The following is an 18,298-nucleotide window of genomic DNA, read 5'->3' on the forward strand; positions in this document are numbered from 1 at the left end:
TTTTTCAAATTTTTCTTTAACTATAACGTACACTACGAAGTGATTTTAGGAGTTACTGTCATGGCTCAGTGGAAACGAATCAGCTAGCATCCATGAGGACGCAGGTTCGATCCCTGGCCTCGCTCAATGTGTTAGGGATCTGATGTTGCTGCAAACTGAGATGTAGGTCAAGGATGTGGCTTGGATCTGACATGGATGGCTGTGGTGTAGGCTGGCAGCTGCAGCTCTGATTTCGACCCCTAGCCTGGGAACTTACATATGCTGCAGGTGTGGCCTTAAAAAGCAAAAGAAAAGTAAAAACCAAAAAGAAACTTTTTTTTTTTTTTTTTTGGCGACACCCACGGTGTGCAGAAGTTCCTGGGCCAGGGATCCAGCCCATGCTACAGCAGTGACGAGGCCAGATCCTTAACCCTCTAAGCCACAAGGGAACTCCATTAAAAACCGTATTTAATCTGCAGACTTTACAGAACATGCCACAGGCCCCAAACTCATTGAATTAAACCACCACTTGCTTGCAATCAGAAAAACAGGGCTTTGTTTTGAACTCAGAGGGTAACTGGGAGGACCCAGTTTGGCTCTTCCCTATCCTCCGTTCCTTTTAAGGAGGGATTAGTACACCTGGCAAATCACTGCTGTCAAACCTTCTTAAAAATCAGATTGACAGGACTTGCAGCTGAATCACTTTCTGGGCCCAAGACCCTGGTTTGAAAACCATAGCATTTGATGTGCCTCTCTAAAATCTAAAGGATTGGCACTTCTGCTCTCATGAAGAGGCCCTAGTAAGAAAGCAACGGGGTTAATTTAATTATGTAATTTAGGGAAAAGAAGAGTGGTGGGTTTGCCTTTTAACTGGGTTGGTGTCTTCTTTTGAGTGTCGTAGTGCAATGCCTAACCTTAAAATGATGTTTTCTTCTGTAGCTTTGCCAATTTGAGAATTTATCCGCATGGATTGGTGTTGCTGGACCTTCAGAGTTACGACGGTGATGCACAAGGCAAAGAAGTTGACAGTGTCAGTTTTCCACTTGAATTTACTCAAGTATTTGAGCATCCCCCAAACCGCTCAGTTTACTGATAATATTATTTTCACCTAATTACTGACTCTCTAGTTCACTTCATTTTAAACTTGCCTCCTTTCAGATAAGTGATTTTTTGTTCCTCAGTAGTTTTTTTAGGAACCCGGCTGTCATCTTTCCCTTGAGTGCTTGAGTACTGAATAATGATGTTACTTTTCCACTGGAGGGAATGTAAACCTTTAATCAGGATGGTATATCTGCAGTATCCTTGAGCTGCCCCCTTTCCCTTTATTTTGCTGGTACCTTAGGCTGAAGTGAGGGCTAGCTGGCCTGGGGGTGTGGAATTGGGGCAGGCCTGCGGGCTGCTGTAGGGATTGGCGAGGACAAGGGTATTTGGGTGTCTGCCAGGATCAGCTCTCTCAACATGACCTCAACCTCCTGGTCTGTAATTTAGCTATTCTGCTCAGCTCTTTGGATAAGCCCATTGGTTTCTTTTCTTTTAATTGTAGCTTTTGAACAAAGTAGAAGAAAGAATGAAAGAACTGAGTCAGGACAGTACTGAGCGGGTGAAGCGGTAAGTCCACACCTGAATCCTTTTATATTTGGTTAATAGATAAAATAACCGGAAGGGTGGTGGTATCCGTGAGCAGTGTCTAAGACGTGGAAGAGATCACAGTCTACTTCTGCTTCTGGCCACTGGTAGACTGAGGTACTGGGCCCTTCACACCAAAGCTTCCTTTGGTGTATATGAGAGATGCTGGATGAAATGCAAGACAGGCAGAAAGGAGATGTACACTGATTCCTAGGGACTGGAACTGTCTAACGCAGAGACCCAGGTGGGGCTGGCACCTCGGGGGGAAGCTAGAATAGTCCTCCCCGACCCTGGCCAGGAAAGAAAAGGTCCACTCTCTTTCCTCTGAGTTCTGGGCCCCAGAGTGGAATGAAGCAATTGTAGGAGATTTGGACTGGATGATAGAAAATTTGCCTCAGTGCTGAGCCGACTTTGCAAAGTACTAGGCCTCTCGGAGGCCACCCACCTTGAGCAGCCCCTGGTAGGTGTTTTTCAAATGATAATGAAGGCAGTTGAGCTTTTGTTGAGGAGTGCAGCCCTTATGCCCCCTTTGACTATTTAAAACAAATAAAAAACTGTTCAGTTCCCCAGTCTCACCTCAAGTCCACAGCTAATGGCTAGTGACTGCCATGTTGGACAGCCAGTGGTGTCAGATGTTAAAAGAGCTTGTGGAGAATTAACAGTTGAGGCATTTATAGGGAGGGATAGTAGTCTGGTAGGTCTTGGGAGTTAAGAATGGGAATTAATCTTGCTTGCAGAGCAAGTAATTCTGAGCAGTTTGCTCTTGTCCTGCCTCGGTGGCTCCTTATCAGGTCCCCAAAAGTAGGCCTGTCCCTTGGTCATAAAGGCGAACACAGAGACGCAGAAACAAAGTGACTTTACTAAGGTCAGGCCATCCATCAGCATATGGATGTTCCCTTATGCTGATGGATGGCTTCTCCAGTTGGGGTACTTTCCACAGGAGGGAATCCTTAATGGTAGTTTAAGGAAATTTAAGTACTTAATGGCTCATCCTGCTAAATTTGATCAGCCTAGAGGAAAGCCCCAGGGTAGATGTGAGATAATGGGAGTTAACCTCCAATTTGGATGCAACTTGGAAAGAGAGCTTGACACCTTGTAGAATTTGGCCACTGGATTGAAATCAGTCAGAGCACTCAGACTTGTTGACTCCATTTAAGTTCAGTTTAGGAGTCCTCCAGCCCTTCTCCATCCTTAAAGAACTCATCCACACCCACTCTCCTTTCTGGAATTTTCCTCATTTCCTGCTTGCGAAATTTTCCTAATCTTGCTTAATCCATCTGAATGGAACGGGTACCCTCTGTGTCTTCAATTCAGTGATAATGAATTGGCCAACATCAAAATGCCTAATTTTTTTTTTAATTGGTCTGGTTTTTATCAGGGTTACTTCTAGGAGTGAGTAAATGGATGGAATGTATTGATGGGCTTCAGCACTCCTGAGAAGCCTGGTTCCTTTGTGGTTTTGGTATGGGAGTTTTCCAACTGAGAGTGCAGTTACACTTGAGATTTTCAGTTCAAAACACAGGCCCTGTTTTTCCTTGTCACTGTTTTCGCATCTTTTCTTAAAATCTGGGCGGAGGGGGCAGGAAATTGTTGGGAATACTTTGTTGTTTGCCTTTTGTTTTTGGTCTCAAAAGGTCAAGAAATGGTGCCACTTTTCCGTCTGGGGAATGGCATTGTTAGAGATTGAATCATTAACAAATGACTCAGTAACATTATCTAAAATGGTGTACTCCCCTGTGGCTGATGAATTAAATCTGAATTTTCAATGAAGCAGCTGTGGGCTTTGTTAGAAAATTAGTTGTCATATCTTTTCGTTAAAAAAAAAAAAAAGGGAAGAGGAAAACAAGCTCACATCAGTTATATTGAAAAGAAAAATTTCTGGAATTTACAGTGTACTCAAGGCCCAAGGATGTGTTCTACCTTCTTTCTGTGATCTGTTTGCAAATTTTTAGCAGTGAAGTTCAAAATGAAGGTTGTGTAGGGCCCCAGAATATCTTCCTAGCGCATTCCAGAGAGATGGACGTGTTAGATTGAGTACTTCATCAAGGTCATGGCTTCCCCATCCTTAAAGATCCTTGGTGCTTTGTATGTCATTAAAAGCCATTGTGGAGTTCCCATCGTGGCTCAGTAGAAACGAATCTGACTGGCATCCATAAGGATGCAGGTTTGATTCCTGGCCTCACTCAGTGGGTTAAGGATCTGGCGTTGCCATGAGCTGTGGTGTAGGTCGCAGACATGGCTTGGATTTGGTGTGGCTGTGGCATAGGCTGGCAGCTACAGCTCCGATTCGACCACTAGCTTGGGAACTTCCATATGCTGTGATTGTGGCCCTAAAAAAGACAAAAAAGAAAACATTGTGTTGCAGTGGAGGAAAGAGCTTTTTACCTGCACCCAAGGCACCATTGACATGACTGAGAATGGGCGCTCTGTTCATTGGGTTTTTGCATAGTTGAGTAATTGCGTATTGCTGGCTGGCTGTCAACCAAGGGGTGGGTCTACCCCTGAAAGCTGTGAGTTGATGTTTGTCATTTTCATCCAGTGTCACAGGTGGCTGGCTCATGTTCTCACCTCATTCTACCCACCACCCATCAGCCAGCTGTGGGAAAGTCTTCCCCCAAGTCTTATTTGCCTGCTCTCAGGGGTTGTCCTGATTGGGCACCACATTTTACAAGAAAAACCTCTGGTGTGTCTAATTCAGCAGCTGAATTTGTTTGCCTAAAAGAGGAAGTGGTTAAGTCAGGAGAAGTTAGGATTAAATGAGTGTTTATGGGGATTTGCTTTGTAAATTCAGTGCTTTTTACAGATGTTAGTATTTCCTCATAGAAGCCTTGTTAACCTGTGACAGGTTCAGACTGCTCTCCTTGATCACCTCTTTCTAAGAGTACAAAGATTCATTAGAGCAAGTTAGAGGCAGTCTATCCCAGCATTCTCGGTACTCGGGGGTGGGTTTCCTTTGAGCCCCACTGTATTTGCGGACATAGGACTTGTATGCAGTTGTGTGCAGTGAGTTCTGGCTTTCTCTGTCATATAGTGTCCTCTGCTGGTAGTTTCTAGTACACTCACTCTATCTAGAATACTCAGTCTGTACAAAAACAACTGAATGAGAAAATCATCAGTTTGCAGCCACTCAAAATACTGGTTTAAGCAGGAATCTTCTAGAGCCAGAGCAATTGGTGAAGGTGTGTTGGGAGATTAGAACCCAGTTTCCCAAAACTGCCCCATACTCTGCTTAGTAATTTCAGAGAGAAAAAAAGTACAGTGGAGGGATGGCGTAGGCATCAGCTTCAACCATGTGGTCATGGAATTCCCACTGTGGTGTAGCGGGCTAAGTATCCAGCATTGTCTCTGCAGAGGTGCAGGTTCAATCCCCAGCCCGATGTGGGTTAAGGTTCTGGGTTGCCACAGTTGTGATGTAAGTCACAGCTACAGCTTGTATTGATCCCTGGGCCAGGGAACTTGAATATGCTGTTGGTGTGGCTAAAAAAAAAAAAAAGAAAGAAAGAAACCCCCACATGGTCATGTTTAGCATCACAAGTAATAGGACAGGCCCACATCTTGTGCCCCTTACATGGTGCTTGTATAAGATGTGCCAACTTTTTTTTTTTGTCTTTTCAGGGCCTCACCTGTGACATATGGAGGTTCCCAGGCTAGGGGTCCAATCGGAGCTACAGCTGCTGGCCTACACCACAGCAACACAGGATCCGAGGTGCATCTGCGACCTACACCACATCTCACAGCATCACCAGATCCTTAACCCACTGAGCGAGGCCAGGGATCGAACCCGTGTCCTCATGAATGCTAGTCGGGTTCGTTTCTTCTGTGCCACGACGGGAACTCCAAGATGTGCCAACTTGACTCTAATGAAGAGATCTTCAGGCAAACCTGCTTGAGAGGTTTTCTGAAGAATACCTGGTGTGATCTTGCCTGAGATGTAAATGTCATGAAACACATGGGGAAGGGATGACAATGACAGTGGACCATTTTAAATGAGGGTAAAAAAGGAAAAAAGCAAAATAGGGTGTATGATTCTTCGTGCAAAAGTAGAATAGCTGTGAGGGAGATTAATCATTGCCGTTACACACTTGAACATGGATTCTGTGCGTGTGGATGATGGTAATGGTATTCCATTCACGCGCAGTTACGTGGATATGCTTGCTAGTGGCTATTTGGTTATGTAGGCAGTCTTAGGAGATTACTGCTGGATTATTTGGGGGTGAAATGGAATGTCTGCAATGGCTGTTTTCTCCAGTTTTTTATTAGGGAAAATTTAAAGCATGCCAGAAAGGTTTTTTTTTTTTTAATTTTTTTTAAATTGCCACTGCCGCAGCATATTGAAGTTGACAAGGCTGGGATTGAATCCAAGCCTCAGCTGTGACCTCCACCACACATGCAGCACTGCGGGATCCTTTAACCCACTCTGTTGGGCTGGGATCAGACATGCACCTTCCCAGTGACCTGAGCTGCTGCAGTGGGATTCTTAACCCACTGCACCACAGCAGGAACTTTTTTTTTTCAGTCTTTTGTCTTTTTAGGGCTGAACCCGCAGCATACGGAGATTCCCAGGTTAGGCTAAGGGTCTTATCAGAGCTACAGTGGCCAGCCTATACCACAGCAACACTGGATCCACGCCGAGTCTGAGACCTCTTCCACAGCTCACGGCAACACCAGATCCTTAACCCACTGAGCGAGGCCAGGGATCGAACCTGCAACCTCATGGTTCCTAGTCTGATTCGTTTCTACTGTACCATGATGGGAACTCCAGCAGGAACTTTTTGGAAAAAAAATATTAAAGTATAGTTGATTTACAGTGTTGTGTCAGTTTATGCTGTATAGCAGTGGCTCAGTCATACGTATGTATACATTCTTTTTTTTGATGCATTCCATCATGGTCTATATGGTCTGTCATGGGAGACTGGATACAGTTCCCTGTGCTGGACCTTATTGTCTATCCATTCTAAATGTAATGCTTTGCATCTTCTGACCCCAAACTCCCTGTAAATTCTTATTCCACAATAGTCTTGAAATTCGCTAGTGGCCTTCTTACTGTCTGCCTGGGGTCATGTGGCTCCTGCACATTTTTGGTTGCAGGTCCTCTTTTAAGGCAGCCTTAGCCTAAGCAGCCTTTCTTGTAAGGTTCATTCCTGATTTCATATTTTTTTCCAGATTACCACCCATCGTTCGAGGAGGGGCCATCGACAGATACTGGCCCACTGCCGATGGCCGCCTGGTGGAGTATGACATAGATGAGGTGGTATATGATGAAGACTCGCCTTACCAGAACATTAAAATTTTACACTCGAAACAGTTTGGAAATATCCTCATCCTCAGTGGGGATGTTAGTAAGTATTCTCTCCTTACCCCAATTGTGTAACAAAGTGACAATGTGTTAGATTGTGTTTTCCTGACAGATACCACCATTGGTGGATGTGTCCAGGTTTGTCCTTGGCACGGCTGTTTTTTTTTTTTTTTTTTTTTAATTTTTTAATTCTTTAAAATATTTACAATGGATTAACCTGTGACTTGTCTGGGCTTTCATGTTGTGTAGTAGGGCCATGAAAACTTTGTCTTGATACTGTTTTCTTAGTGATTACTACTTGGATTTTATTTCAAAAGAAAACGTAGTTGCTTATTGAAGAAGTCTTTGTTATGGGAAATTTCAAACCTAAGTAGAGAAAACAGTATGATGAACCCACATGTCCTCAACATTGAGTGTCAACAGTGATCAACTCCTGGCCAGTCTTATTAACCCTAAACTCGGGATCACTTTTCTCCCTCTCATACTGTTTTGTAGCAACTCTGATTTCATAGTTCATCTGGAAACATGTAATTGCTTTTTATCATATCAGAACCATCTAAAGACTAAATTTTCTTGCCACTGACTAAATTTATATGTATATAATCTATATATATGTAACATATTGGGTGTTAGATGAATAGGGTTAAAGTCTACAATCCCCTCATCCCCCCACAAAAAAACCCTCTTTATATTATTGTTGGCAGTTTTTAAAGACTGAAAATGAAAAATTCTGAATTTTCTAGATTCCTGTACTTTTTTTTTTTTTTTTTGTCATGCCCATGGCACGTGAAAGTTCCTGGGCTAGGGCTAGGGATCAATCTCATGCCACAGCAGCTGCCCAAGCCACTGCAGTGGCAATGCAGGATCCTTAACCTGCTCTGCCGCAAGAGAACACTCATCAAGCGATTTCTGGTATGGTAAGTCAGGTGGTATGTGACTTTGGTTAGAGTCACCATTTTGAATCTGTTTCTCCTCCTAGATTTGGCGGAAAGTGATTTGGCATACACCCGGGCCATCATGGGCAGCGGCAAAGAAGATTACACTGGCAAAGATGTACTGATTCTGGGAGGTGGAGATGGGGGCATATTATGTGAAATAGTCAAACTAAAACCAAAGATGGTCACTATGGTAGAGATATCCTTTGCTGTATAAGAGATGGAGTTTAGTGGGCTGCTTCTTTTTTTTTTTTTTTTTTTTTAAGACCCCTGTTAATGTTATGAGGGAAATGTGTTATAAAGAGTATCTTGAACAAGCATTTCGACTTAGTACCAATAGCCTTTTTGTGTAGCCTCCAACAAAGAAGCAGAATTGAGAATTAAAGAGCAAGTGACCTTTGTACCTTGTCTACCGCTCGGAAGTTGCTAAAATGATTTCTTCATTAGAAGAAAATAGAGCTCCTTTTGAGTGTCCTTGGTGCACAAATGGGGTCATTGTCTCATTCATCATTTTTTAAACGGGGTACGAAATTAGTGTTAAAAATGTGATGTTCATCATAACCTTTTTTAAAAGTATTGTATTTCAGAATTCTTGGATACATTGAACTCTAAGGTAAATTTCTCCTTAACCTACTTTGAACATTGACCAAATGGTGATTGACGGATGTAAGAAATACATGAGAAAAACGTGTGGTGACGTCTTAGACAATCTTAAAGGAGACTGCTATCAGGTAATTATGTTTACCAGCTAAAGTTTTTATTAAATCAGCTGATAGGTTGTTGACCAGAAGTGTGTATTCTTAAAACAGCTTTAAGTATAATTGGTTAAAAAGATAAGCAAGAGGATAGATCATACTTTATGGGAGGAAAAATTTTCCTTCTATCCTTCTCGTGCTTGCCTAAGAGCCCCGGAATAAAAGATTAACAAGAGGAAAAATGAGCTCATTAACTCCTGTGTATATGGGAGATACACAGGAAAATGAGTAACTCAGAGAGGTAGGTTTAGAATTGAGGCTTGAATATTATCTTAATACAGAAAGGGGGATCTAGGTGTCTTGAGAGAATAAATGACTTGGGAAAAAAATGAACAGGGCCCTTAGAAGAACAGAGAAATAGGATGACGGTTTGTGACAAAGGTTATCTGAGTGTGGTGTCAGCCTCTTCTTCTGTGATAAGAGGCCATCTTCCCTGGTTGAATCCCTCAGGGAGGGATCTGTGACTATTGAGTTGCTTTTGGGGGATCTGTCTTTGGGCAGATAAAGGGTAGTTCAGAGAGAGCCTCCCTGCATTTGCAGTTTTTTAAGTGCCTACCGCTCAAAATATTCAATAGGCCAAAGTGCCATGTTTTGAGGTGGCCTGTTTTCTGCTCTCCTTTATTCTCTTTATGTGAGCTCTGTATTTGTATTCAGGAAAGGTATGTACAATAATAAAAAAAACTGCCAACTCCAGACTCTGTGAATTTAATAACATTAATTCATTCTTAGATAAAAGACATATCTATTTATGACCTGGCAACCACCACGTTTTGTCTCATTAGCCTGAGTCTGTCTGTGTCTGGCTCTTTCAGAGGGGATTCAGGTATTTAATTGGAAGGTGTAGATGATTCAAATGTTTGATGTAGGAATAATTGCTTTTTGCGAAGCAAATTAGTTTCTGTCCTGAATTCTACTTTGCTTGTAAGTTGACCAGTCATTACAGTTCGTAGGATACAGTTTGTATTATATTTTGAGGGTGTGTATGTTTGGTGCCCATACCTACATTACTTGGTAGAGCAAGATAACTAAGCCAATACCTGCTTTATTTGACCAGAATCCTAAATGTGTATCTCTAGTTTTATAAACAGTTTAGATGAGTGCTTTAATTTGTTAAGTAAATTAGTTTACTCCATGTTCTCTAGTGGGTGTGCATCCAAATTTGATTTCGTGGTATGCTGGTGTTAATTTTTTTAAGCTGTGAGAGGAATTATATCTACATAAAAATGCAGTTGTGATAGTTTTATGGGCAAAAGGGAAAGAACGACAAATGTTTCATGTATATTATTGGAAAGTTCAAAAAGTGAGGGAGGACCCAGCAGTTCCACTCCTGGGTATTTGAAGAAAGTAGAAACACTAGCTCAAAAAGATGGAAACACCCCCATGTTCATTGCAGCATTATTTTTACAATAGCCAAGATAGGGAAGCAGCCTAACTGTCCATCAATAGATGAATGAATAAAGATGTGGTATATATACACAATGGAATGAAACTCAGCCATAAAGAAAAAAAAGAAACCCTGACAGTTGCAACAACATGGATGGACCTTGAAGATATTATTTATGCTAAGTGAGATAAGTCAGACGGGGAAAAAATACTGTACTGTATGATTTCACTCATATAGAATCTCAAAACAGTTTTTTGAAGTAAATGAACCAAACCAAATAAAAATATATAGGTAGAGAGAACAGAATAGTGCTTCCCAGAGAGGAAGGGGAGGGGCGTGAGATGGGTAAAGGGGATCAACTGCATGGTGATGGATGGAAGCCACATAGATAGATAGATAGGGTTTTTGGCCTTGCCCATGGCATGTGGAAGTTCCTGGGCCAGGAATCAAACTTACGCCGCAGCAGTGACAACACCAGGTTCTTCACTGCTAGATCACTAGGGAACTCTGGAAGCTAGACTTTTGTGAACATACTTTAGTATACACAGAAGTGTATACACAGTGCTGTACACATGAAAAGAGAGGAATTTAGGTTCTTCGGAGCATGAGTTTTTACAGTGATCTCAAAATTAATGTTTTTTGCAGATGTTTGCATTGTTAGACCCTTTGCCTGAAGAGTTTTAACATTTAAGCCTCATACCTCTATCACATGGCTATTGTTCCTATTTTATAAATGAAGACATTAAGTTTACAGAATTTAAGACAATTTATTCAGGTTATAGGGTACGTTTAGGGGAATGTTTCAAATTTATGTCTCCCTGCCTCCTTATGTTGACGTCTCTAAATAGATTAAGGAAAAAAGTATAACCAAAACTGCAATCCCAAACCTCTGCAGTACTGTGGGGTTGTAGACTGTTGTATAGAGACTGAATTTGGAGAGAAATGTGAAGATTTACTAACTGCCCTAGTTAGTAAACAACTGCTCAACTTGTGAGTCCATCTGAAGGCACAGCACCAAATGCACATAGCTGGTGACATAGACAGTGAGACATTTTAGAGAAGGGGAAGTATTTTAAGTGGCTTGGCTCTTGAGGAAGTTTGGTGCCCCAGTGCGTTTGCCTTGCCACCCTCCCGGCTTTCAGGAGTAGAATAGCCACCAGGGGGAGTCTGGAAAATTTTTCCGAGGCTGATAATTTTCTTGGCGCTCTAAAGAGGTGAGGGCTCCTGGTCTGTGGGACAACAGTAGGCAAGCCCATTAGCTGTTACCATTAAAAAAAAAAAAAAAAAAGCCTCCTTGGAACTGTTTATCATTTGAAAAACATAATTAGTCCATCAAGCTTTTTTAGAAAGTAGAAAATGTTCCAAAGCACTCCCTATTCCTTTTATAATGATAGAATAATTTTAATGGTAAAGTCATTTTGGTAGTACAGAAAGAAAAGTTGAATTCATGATAACTTGGCATAGTTATAAGGTAAAGGCAGGCTAAAACCTTTTCCTTATTTTATTTTACTTTTTTGTCTTTTTAGGGCCTCATTCGTGGCTTATGGAAGTTCCCAGGCTAGGGGTCAAATCAGAGATGTAGCTGCCAGCCTATACCACAGCCACAGCAATGCCAGGTCCAAGTCGCATCTGCAACCTACACCACAGCTCACAGTAATGCCAGATCCTTAACCCACTGAGCAAGGCCAGGGATTGAACCCGTGTCCTTACAGATGCTAGTCGGGTTTGATAACTGCTGAGCCATGACAGGAACTCCTTTTTCCTTACTCTAAACGCAAAAGTTTGACTGGAAATTTAGGATGGGTTGGAAATCCCGTTCAAAATAATGACCAGTTAAACCTAGGAATAAATTTAAGAAGACTGGTATTGAGACTGTTAAGAATTACGTTAATATCTTCCTGAAAGACAGCAACTGAAGTGTGAAATATGTGGAGAGACAAGTTCTTTCTTAGATGAAAATATCAGTCCCCAAGGGAGTTTTTAGAATTAGAACATATGATTTTGACATTCACTTATAACCATAAATATATAAGATTAGCTAAGAAAAAATTTAATAATCACAGTGACGGGAGATTGGCCTTCTTAATAATTTAGTGTGAAGTGCAGTGAGCAAATGGAAGTATGATGGCAACACATACCCACTTAACCACACCCAAGTATATGTGTACACACCAAGGTAACATAAGGTCTTGAGGTGTTTTTGGTTTGGAAAAGGAGATTTAGTTAATTTAATGAATGTTGACATAATGGGTTGTCTTTCTCAAGAGAACAAAAATAACCCTACAGACCATAGAAAAATTAATTCTGGATGGCTTAAGCTCTCAATACCAAAACAAATACATTTAGGAAAATGTACAGTACTTCACCTTGGAGTTGGGAAAACTTTTAATGAAAGATAAACTCAGAAACTAATGATAGCATAATACCAGCAACAGAGCCAAAAGACTGAAAGTACTGGCAACAAACATGGTAAGGGAGTTAATCCCTTTAATAACAGAAAGAGCCCTTACGCAAATCTTTAAAAACTAAAAGGTGTAGTAAAAGAGTAAGAACTGGTGTTGGTAGAACCCAAGTTCGTGTGCCCAGTGCACTGTGAGGCCAAACTAACCAAAATGGAATTCAGGGTGGCGAATACTTCATTGCAAAGGGCAAGCAAAGAGAACAGGCAGTTGATGCTCTTAAAACCCAACCTCCCTGATGATTTTTGGCAAAGTGTTTTTATAGGCAAAATTTGGGGACAGGGAGCTGCAGGGTGTGAAACCCTCCTCTAATTGGTTAGTAATGAGGTAGCAGGATGCTATTTTGGGAATGTCAGTCATCAGCCTTCTGTTTCCATCCAGTCTGGATTCCACGTGCTTATGCTCAGCCTGAGGTTAACCTCCTGTACGTGTATCAGATTGTTAGGCTGAGAGACACAGAAGGGCTTTTTTTCCTAAGAAGGCCCTGCAGAGCCCTGCTCACTTTTATTCCCCTCCTTAATACTTCTCAGTATTGATGGGAATAGGTGTGGGACAAGAAAGGAAGTATGGTTTTGGATAGAGAGGTTAATTTAAACTAAACTTGGTAGAGGGACCCAGCCTTTGGTTAGTGGGGACTTCAGTTTGATTTTCCACTCCTGTTTGGACCTTCTCCAAATCTTTGAGGAAACGGGGCGATGTCTGCTCTGGCTACTTTCTACCGAAACGGGGCAAAGTCCTGCCTTAACTTGAGGAACGGACACTGAGTTGGAATAGGCTCAGAGGTATGCTGATGGGGAAACATTTTATAGACTATCTATCTGTTTTGTTAATTATACCGAGTGGTAACACAAGCACCGTGTATGTGCTTTTAGTAGTAGACTTAAAGCAAGAAGTGAAGTGTCCTGTAGGAGTAGTTATACCCTGACAACTTCACTAGGAAATTGTCCTTTTATCCTGAACATTGGGGGCAAGCAGTGTTTGGTTAACACAGGAGCTTTCAGTTTTGATAGGGCCTGGTTACAGGTTGTGGGACATCTGATCTTCATCTAAAGACATATCTGAAGTTCCTGACAGCAATCTAAGCTACAGAAACAAACTCTCTCTTGAATAATTCAGTTAAACTTTATAATTAGGTAACAACAGAGAACTATCTGGGAAGTGAGTCTTAGGCGGTAAATACAGACCTCAACAGAACTAGAATTTAGTATTGAAACAATCTTTTTCTAATATTAGCTTCATTTTAAACAAAATATAGCCAAATTGAGAATTTGTTTGAAAAAGTCTGATTTTAATAAACTTGGCCCGATTATTTACATTAGTGTAATTGATCATATGGACTCCTTTAAGTTAGTGTTGGAACTTTTCATAAGGAATCCCAGACTGAACTGTGGAAAAGCCTTTCAGGGCCAGGAAAGCCATGCCAACCAAGGGCTTGCCGCAGATTCCACTTGACGTATCTATAGATTTGGGTGACTTCCCCTCTTCTAGAGGTCTCCAAAATAAGGTTCTTGCACTTGTCTGGAGGTGACCTTCCTTGACTTGATAAGGCTACTGGGAAATCTGAGTTTCCAATTTTTGGAGGGCTCAGGTAGAGAAAAAAAAAAAAATGAATGTTTCAATTCTACTTGCAGCAATTTGGTAAATTAACACTTCTATATGCCATAATTAGCTTGAGGGAAAGAGTTTCCTTATATCTGGAAAACACAGATTAAAACCGCTAATATTTTTTAAAATTTTATTTTGCTTTTTAGGGCTGTACCTGTGGCATTTGGAAGTTCCCAGGCTAGGACGAAGTGGAGCAGCAGCTGCTGGCCTACACCACAGCCACAGCAACGTGGTATCTGAGCCTTGTCTGCGACCTACACCACAGCTCATGGCAACGCCGGGTCTTTAACCCACTGAGCGAGGCCAGGGATAGAACTTACATCCTCGTGGATACTAGTCAGATTCGTTTCCACTGCTCCAGAGCAGGAACTCCCTAAAAACCACCAATATTTTAGACAAAACCCATAAAAATAACAGTATTGACCAGTTAACTCAGTAATCCTTTCAGTTACCAGTTTTTATGAAGCCAGCCAGCAGGTTTTTCTGTTAGGATTCTTGAACTGCTTACCCAGTTCAGGGATATGATCTGGAATTTTATAAGAGATTTATACATGTAAAAAAGTCCTTCTTGAAGATGAAGCGCTTTCGCAAAAACATGAGAATTAAAACTGTGAGTGACAAAACTTAAAAGATACAGTTAAGCAACTGAGCCCAATGTAATTGACAGAAAACTTGGTTATAATAACTAGACTTATGACTAACATTTTATCACGACACACTAGAGTTATAGACATTCTGTATCATTTTTAGAATATCTCTAATAGCAACATTTTCCCATAAAGTATGACCCGAGAAGGCTTATCACTCATTGGGCAATGCTTCCCCTGTGTAATTTAACCTACCGAATTGTCCTAGTTAATATAATCTCTCTGAGACGCCTCAGAGTTGCTCTGTTGTATTCCAAAGTGAGCTGAAGATCAAAGGAACTTAAATTAGAATTTTATATTTGGGAATTTTATCGAAAATATTAAAAAGTTTCAAAACACCTGGTGAAGTAAGGTCATAGGTTACTGTGAAACAGTACCCTTTCACCTGACCTAAGGGACAGTAAAAGATGTCAAGGGCAGATGCAAAAAGTTACACCTGGAGCTCTCAAAAGACAACCTCACAGTCTATTATCAAAGCAGTTCAGCACTTGAAGAAAACTTTGTTTCCCAGCAGAGGGAGAAAACCAAAGTCCAACTTTGAATCAGCCTTTTTTTTTTTCCGGTCATCCCTGTGACATGTGGAGGTTCCCAGGCCAGGGATTGAACTGGAGCCACAGCACCAACCCAAGCTGCTGCAGTGACAATGCCAGAAAAGTTTGTGTGGTGCAGTGGGTGAAGGATCTGGCATTGTCACTGCAGTGGCCAAGGTCGCTGCTGTGGCACAGATTTGATCCCTGGCGGGAGAACTTCCATCTGACACTGGTGTGGCCAAAAAAAAAAAAAAAAAAGGTTGGGGCAGGGAAATGGGATCATTTTTATGCTATGGTATCAAAGTGAGCCTTTTGGAAATGGTTTGGCTGTTATCTTGGGTGTGTGCACGATGTCTCAATACAAGTCTCAAACCTGTTCTCTTTGTAGTTTTGACCCTTATTAAGGAGGTCTTGCTAACTTGAATGCTGATTCAGGTTCACCTGGAAGTGAGGCATGTGAATGTGAGTGACGTGTATTACTATTGTTTATTATTACTGTTTTAAACTGAATTGGCTCTTTAGAAACTGAAAAATGGCCATGATGGGACTCTCCTGACTTCCCAAACTGGTTTTTGCAGGTGCAGTTAGAAGCTAGCTAGCTTTCTAGAAGAAAAGGGCATTTATCTCCCTGTGCCTTGAAGATGAAAGTGATCTACCTGGGCTCTTAGGAACTCGAATCATCTATGATCCCTGAGGCTGGAGGGGAAAGAGGCCTTTTAAACTTGAGCAGGAAAACTCTGAGGATCCCGGTGTCTATATAGATGTGTGTCTAGGTGTACCTTGTAAATAGGAAGTGTCTCAGCCTCCAAATGGCATTGCCAAGATGGGTTTATGGGGGAGCCCTATTTAACTGGCTTAAAAGAAATTAAGCACTTAGATAAAATTCTCAGAAATAGAAAAAAAATTGGTCAAAATGAATCTCAGGTTCATGTGATATGGGCAATATTCACTATTAAATTAATAGCTGGGGAGTTCCCGTCGTGGCGCAGTGGTTAACGAATCCGACTAGGAACCATGAGGTTGCGGGTTCGGTCCCTGCCCTTGCTCAGTGGGTTAACGACCCGGCGTTGCCGTGAGCTGTGGTGTAGGTTGCAGACGCGGCTCGGATCCCGCGTTGCTGTGGCTCTGGCGCAGGCCGGTGGCTACAGCTCCGATTCGACCCCTAGCCTGGGAACCTCCAGATGCCGCGGGATCGGCCCAAGAAATAGCAACAACAACAAAAAAGACAAAAAGACAAAAAAAAAATTAATAGCTGGTATTAAAGCTAGTCTAAGTTTGTTGGTTTGATGAATATAGACACATCTTTTTTTTTCTTTTTGCCTTTTTGGCTGCACCCATGACAACACTGGATTCTTAACCCTCTGTGTCACAAGAGAACTCCCCTGTCCCTTTTATAGTCTTTAGCCTTCTGGTTCCACGTGCTTGTGCTCAGCTGGAAGTCACCGTCCTCCACCTGGGTGGGGGCCTTCCTTCAGTTTCAACCTCCCTCTTTTCTTTGATACTCCTCAGACTCCCCCCCCCCCTCTTTTCTTTGATACGCCTCAGGGGAACAGGTGTGGAACAAGAAAGGGAATAAATGTTTGGCTAGAGAGGTTAATCAAACTCGCCAGACGCGCTGAGCTTTATGGGGACTCGGTTTCACTGGTACTTCTCAGAAGTTGAAGGTCAAGTAGCCTGCAAACCTACAGCAAGATGCTCACCTCTGTTGGTGGCCTGTGTGTGATGTTCTTATGAAAAATCAGCAAAGGACTTGACAAAGTCCAGGAACAGGGACAACATCCAGTACTGAGAAGCATGCAAGGACACATGGTGCTCACATGCACTGCTGATCAGAGCAAGGGCTGCCTTCAAAACTAAAAATGAAAGTCCACATGCCTTTTGTCTTGGCAACCCGATGTTTGAGGCACCTATAAAAGGAGGTTTGCCGTGGCTTTGTAGAGACCAAGGCTTGAAGATGGTAAGAGTTCAGCATTCTTAGTGGACTGATAACATTTTTAAGAAACATCAGTACCTGGAGTGGTGCTAGGTGAAAGTTTCCAAGTTGATGTGTGCAATCCTAGTTTTAAAAAAGACAACAAGCATTTGTGTTTCTGTGCGGGTAAGTGCTCATGAGAATCTATCTAAGCACAGGGGAAAACGGAACATATAAAGCAGGATTGATATGTGAATTGAAGGCAGCTGGGATGTTTGTGCTTTCTCGATTTTTTTTTTTTGTCTTTTTTGCTATTTCTTGGGCCGCTCCTGCGGCATATGGAGATTCCCAGGCTAGGGGTCTAATCGGAGCTGTAGCCACCGGCCTACGCCAGAGCCACAGCAACGCGGGATCCGAGCCGCGTCTGCAACCTACACCACAGCTCATGGCAACGCCGGATCGTTAACCCACTGAGCAAGGGCAGGGACCGAACCCGCAACCTCATGGTTCCTAGTCAGGTTCGTTAACCACTGCGCCACGACGGGAACTCCCTCTTGATCTTTTTTGATTGCACTTGATAACATTCAATGAAGGAAGTTATAAAATAGGATGGTGAGTTCCCGTTGTGGCTCAGCAGTTAATGAACCCGACTAGCATCCATGAGGACTCGGGTTCGATCCCTGTCCTCAGTGGGTTGAGGATCTGGCGTTGTTGTGAGTTGTGGTGTAGGTCACAGACACAGCTCGGATCCTGTATTGCTGTGGCTGTGGCGTAGGCTGGTGGCTGTAGCTCGAACTGGACCCCTACTAGCTAGGAGGTTCCGAGGCTAGGGGTCAAATCAGAGCTGGCACTGCTGACGTACACCACAGCTATAGCTACGCCAGATCTGAACCACATCTGTGACCTACACCACAGCTCACAGCAACGCCAGATACTCAACCTACTGAGCGAGGCCAGGGATCGAACCCACAACCTCATGTTCCTAGTTGGATTCGTTTCCACTGTGCCACGACGGGAACTCTACATGTCAATTTTTTTTTTTACACGAACATGTCTTTTAATTTTTTTCTAGTTATAAAATACAAGAATAGCTTCTTTCCAGGGAGTCACCTACAGCTAGGTGGGTCTCCAGCATATAGCTTCAGTACTTTGGAGATACGGCAAACCCCA

The 18,298-nt window shown here is 42.3% G+C and overlaps 1 protein-coding gene across 2 annotated transcripts in view; it reads left to right on the top strand.

Annotated features, from left to right (window-relative positions):
- The window catches only part of SMS (spermine synthase), a 51,794-nt gene that overhangs the window by 23,291 nt on the left and 10,205 nt on the right, over nt 1-18,298 (top strand). For both annotated transcript variants that reach the window (XM_047764514.1, XM_047764516.1), the window contains exons 3-7: nt 919-1,009; nt 1,523-1,587; nt 6,769-6,944; nt 7,881-8,035; nt 8,478-8,567. In XM_047764514.1, the coding sequence (XP_047620470.1) occupies nt 919-1,009; nt 1,523-1,587; nt 6,769-6,944; nt 7,881-8,035; nt 8,478-8,567 (577 nt within the window). The remainder of the gene's footprint in view (nt 1-918; nt 1,010-1,522; nt 1,588-6,768; nt 6,945-7,880; nt 8,036-8,477; nt 8,568-18,298) is intronic.

The sequence above is a fragment of the Phacochoerus africanus genome, chromosome X, assembly GCF_016906955.1.
Source record: "Phacochoerus africanus isolate WHEZ1 chromosome X, ROS_Pafr_v1, whole genome shotgun sequence".
Lineage (NCBI taxonomy): Eukaryota > Metazoa > Chordata > Mammalia > Artiodactyla > Suidae > Phacochoerus > Phacochoerus africanus.